Source organism: Emys orbicularis, chromosome 12, assembly GCF_028017835.1.
Source record: "Emys orbicularis isolate rEmyOrb1 chromosome 12, rEmyOrb1.hap1, whole genome shotgun sequence".
Taxonomy (NCBI): domain Eukaryota; kingdom Metazoa; phylum Chordata; order Testudines; family Emydidae; genus Emys; species Emys orbicularis.
The window spans coordinates 38491684-38495898 of record NC_088694.1 but is presented as its reverse complement, the minus strand read 5'-3'; the positions used below and the strand labels follow the sequence as shown (position 1 = coordinate 38495898).

Sequence of the window (4215 nt, the reverse complement as noted above, 5' to 3'; positions counted from 1 at the left end):
GTGTTTACCTCTGTTTGCTGTACTTTGAACCTAAGGCTAGAGGGGGGTCCTCTGAGCTCTTTAAGTTTGATTACCCTGTAAAGTTATTTTCCATCCTGATTTTACAGAGATGATTTTTACCTTTTTCTTTAATTAAAAGCCTTCTTTTTAAGAACCTGATTGATTTTTCCTTGTTTTTAGATCCAAGGGGGTTGGATCTGTATTCACCAGGGAATTGGTGAAAAGTCTCTCAAGGCTATCCAGGGAAGGGGTATTAGCTTTGGGAGTGGTGGCAGCAGACCAGATCTAAGCTGGTAGTTAAGCTTAGAAGTTTTCATGCAGGCCCCCACATTTGTACCCTAAAGTTCAGAGTGGGGAAGCAGCCTTGACACTTGTCAATTAAGGAATGTACTGAGGAGGAGGTTGGTGGATTGAAAACTGTGTTACAATGATAAGCTCTCACTTTCAATGTCAGGGGTTTCCTGGTCCTGTTCGCAGGCAGGGAGCTCTGTAGGGAAGTGTGCGATCTGGGTCGGTCTGAAAAGAGGCAGCCTAGAGCAAGGCGAGGTGAGTTGTGCTGCTCTGCCTTAAGGAGCAGCCTGCTTTGTCTCTCGTTGGTTTGAGTTCTTGTGTGTTAGGGCTTTGGATTCTAAGCAAGAGTATCTGTTTTTTTTTCTAACTTCTCTGTGAACATAGTATGGGATAACTCAATTTAAAAAGCACTTTTTTGGTCATCTAGAGACAGACTGAGGTGGTTGAAATAAACCTGTTCCCCAAACAAATCAGGGCCTAATTCACCATTGCAAAGTGCGTGCTACAGGGGTATAGAACACTGCCATTCTAATTCCATACCATTTTATACCCACTTTGCATTTATTTGCGCTATACAAGATGCAGAACAATGGTGAATTGGTCCTGTATTTGTGGATTCTTACACCATCTGGGGTTTTCTTATCCTGCCTTTTTAAAACAAACAATAACTGAAATATTCTCTTTCTTTTCTGGGGCAGATGGAAGCTCTCACAAATTTCATGATGGCCATAGATCTGGACTCAGACCAAAAGGAAGTTGTAGAGATGGGTTTACAGAGCTATGGAAACCTCCTGGCTCATTTAGAAACTGAAGACCCATCAGAAGCAGCTTGCAAAGTGAAGGAGGAATTGGAGTCATTTGAAAATGCCACGCTAAATATCGCCATCACGGGAGAGACAGGTGCTGGAAAATCATCCTTCATCAATGCCATCCGGGGTGTGGGACACGAGGATGAAAATGCGGCTGCGACTGGGGAGACAGAAACAACAAGGAAGCCAACTCCTTATCCACACCCGACATACCCCCAAGTAACATTCTGGGACATGCCAGGAGTTGAAACACCAGATTTTCAGATAGACCAATATCCTGAAAAAGTAAACTTTGACAGCTATGATTTCTTCATCATTATAGCTTCTGAGCGATTCAAATCCAGCCATGCCAAGCTCGCGAGGGAGATTCGGGGAATGGGAAAGAAGTTTTACTTTGTGCGCTCCAAAGTAGATGCTGACTTGTATAATGCCAAGAAGCAACGACCCTCCACCTACAAGGAGGAGAAAATCTTGGAGATGATTAAAGAGAATTGCATACAGCACCTTGAAGCAGAAGGGATGACCTCTCCTAAGGTTTTCCTTCTCTCCAGCTTTGATCTAGAGAAGTATGATTTCCTCGACCTAGTGGACACTTTGGAACATGAACTTCCCAGTCACAAGAGACACGCTTTCCTGCTCAGCCTGCCGAACGTTTCTCCACAGACCTTACAAAAGAAGAAGGAAGCCCTAAAACAGCAGATATGGAAATTAGCCCTCCTGTTGGGAGCTGCGTCTGGAGGCGTGGCTGCGATTCCTGGTTCTCGTAGCAAAAGTCTCTCTCTTGCTTTTAATGTTCCCATCTTGCTGAAATGCATGCGCGACTATTCCAAGAGCTTCGGCCTGGAGGACGACTCCCTTGAAAAACTCGCTCAGCACTCTGGAAAGTCTGTCAATGACCTGAAAGCCGTGATAAAAACCCCTCTGGCCAAAGATCTAACAGTCAAATATGTATGGGAATTACTGAGCCAGAGCCCGGTCCTGCTCACTTTGAAGTCAATGGGCGCTTTATTATCGTCTTCAATGGGAGCTAAATTGCAGGCCATGACTGAGACTTGGATGCTGGTAGCAGATTTTAGTGAGTATTGCGGGAAAGTCCTACCTGTGTTATGTGCCCTCACAGCTAGTGGAATTTCTTATAGTACCACCAGCTTCGTGCTGCATAGATTCCTAGATGCTGTTGCTGAAGACGCACAACGAATTCGGGAGGTTGTTTTGGAAGAAGAAGGGAAAAAATCTATATAACAGCAATGAACCATCCATAGACTTGGGAGTGAATGAAAGAAGCCGAACCCTGCTGAAGATTGGAGCTGAGCTATTTGAAAGCCTCACCGATGCTAGCCAAAGGGAGACTTTTTATTCTTGAATTCGCTCCAGCAGAAGAGAAGGAAATGCCAAACGAGACTGTGGGGTGATTGTTTGATTTGTATTCCGTTTTTCATTCACTGAATTAAATGAACTACATATGAAATCATTCTGGGGTAAGCTTGCAGATTTATACCCCCAACATTGAAACAAGATCAGAAAGATAAATACTCCTGTGATATGAGAGAGTCTGGTATGTCTAGAACTGAAAGGTGATGGGTAATTATTTTAGTACTTCCCCAAATATGACCAACTGTTCCAGATCTTAAATTGTAGCTTGCAGGTTTTTCGGATTTAACAGTAAGGAGTTTCAACAAAGAAGATAAATGGTCCCATTTGCTAAGCAACTAAACATTTCCTATAACAACTACTTCCCAGGTGGAGAAACTTGCTATTTTTATATAATTACAACAATCTGATATTCTTTGGGACCGATATTAAGTCCTCCCTTTGGGGGCCTGTATGTAGATAGACAGATGGGAGTGTATGGGGATGGATAGACGGCTGTGTGTAGATAGACAGATGGGAGTGTATGGGGATGGATAGATGGCTGTGTGTAGATAGACGGCTGTCTGGAGATAGACAGATGGGAGTGTATGGGGATGGTGTGACTTTATTGACATGAACTGTGACCGTATAGATCATTGTTGCAACCAGGGTCTTATAGTTGCACCAAATCTTGTAAAAAGGAGGTCCAGTAAGGTGTCTATGGAAAGGTTACGATCTGCTGGTTATGCTTATGCTATCTGTATGCATGTAGCAAATTTGTAGTTGAAATTATGAATATTGGCTATGTACTTGTATCTCAATGTGTTTGATTCTAAGTAGCATTAGTGAAGCATTTGGTCAGCTTCTTGAGAAAGGAATTTTCAGGTTAAGTGCCCAGTCAAGAAACACTTAACTGACAATGGACCTTGGAAGACTCCAATCCACATGAGAAGTCTTCCTGGGGACGTTCAACATAGCATGTAAGCAATGGCTGCTCTGCCTGTAAAGAACTGAGTCATGCATGGACATGTGACTTGCCCATGTGATTCCCAACTCCATTTTGCTGATGTGATTTTCCACAGTAAGAAGAAAGGGGTGTCCTTCCACATGGCAGAGGATATAAAAGGCAGCTGCATCTCCTCCGTCTTGTCTTCAATCCTGCTTCATACCTGTGGAGGAACTTTACTATAAACTGAAGCACTGAACAAAGGACTGAATGACCCATCCAAGCTATGTATGTACTCCAGAGACTTGATTTGAACCTGCAGTTTATTCCATCACTGCTACAAGCCTGAACCAAGAACTTTGCCATTACTGTATGTAATTGATTCCATTTAACCACTTTTAGCTCTCATCTATATTTCTTTCTTTTTATGAATAAACCTGTAGATTCTAAAGGATTGGCAACAGCGTGATTTGTGGGTAAGATCTGACTTGTATATTGACCTGGGTCTGGGGCTTGGTCCTTTGGGATAGGGAGAACCTTTTTTCTTTTACTGGAGTATTGGTTTTCATAACCAGTCATCCCCATAAGGAGCAGTGCTGGTAGTGATACTGGGAAACTGGAGTGTCAAAGGGAATTGCTTGTATAATTTATAGATAGCCAGTGGGGTGAGACCAAAGTCCTCTCTGTTTGGCTGGTTTGGTTTGCCTTAATAGTAAAGAAAACCCAGCCTTGGTCTGTAACTGCCCTGCTCTAAGCAGTTTGTACTGAATTGATACTCTCAGTTGTGTCTCGCCAGAGGCAGCATCATTACAGGTGGAT

At 43.1% G+C, this 4215-nt stretch overlaps 1 protein-coding gene across 1 annotated transcript; it reads left to right on the top strand.

Annotated features, from left to right (window-relative positions):
- The first annotated feature begins 1013 nt into the window (after nt 1-1013).
- On the top strand, nt 1014-3837 carry LOC135886139 (interferon-inducible GTPase 5-like). The gene has a single exon (XM_065414008.1). The coding sequence runs from the start codon at nt 1014-1016 to the stop codon at nt 2340-2342; it is 1329 nt and encodes a 442-aa protein (XP_065270080.1). The 3' UTR covers nt 2343-3837.
- The last annotated feature ends 378 nt before the right edge of the window (nt 3838-4215 follow it).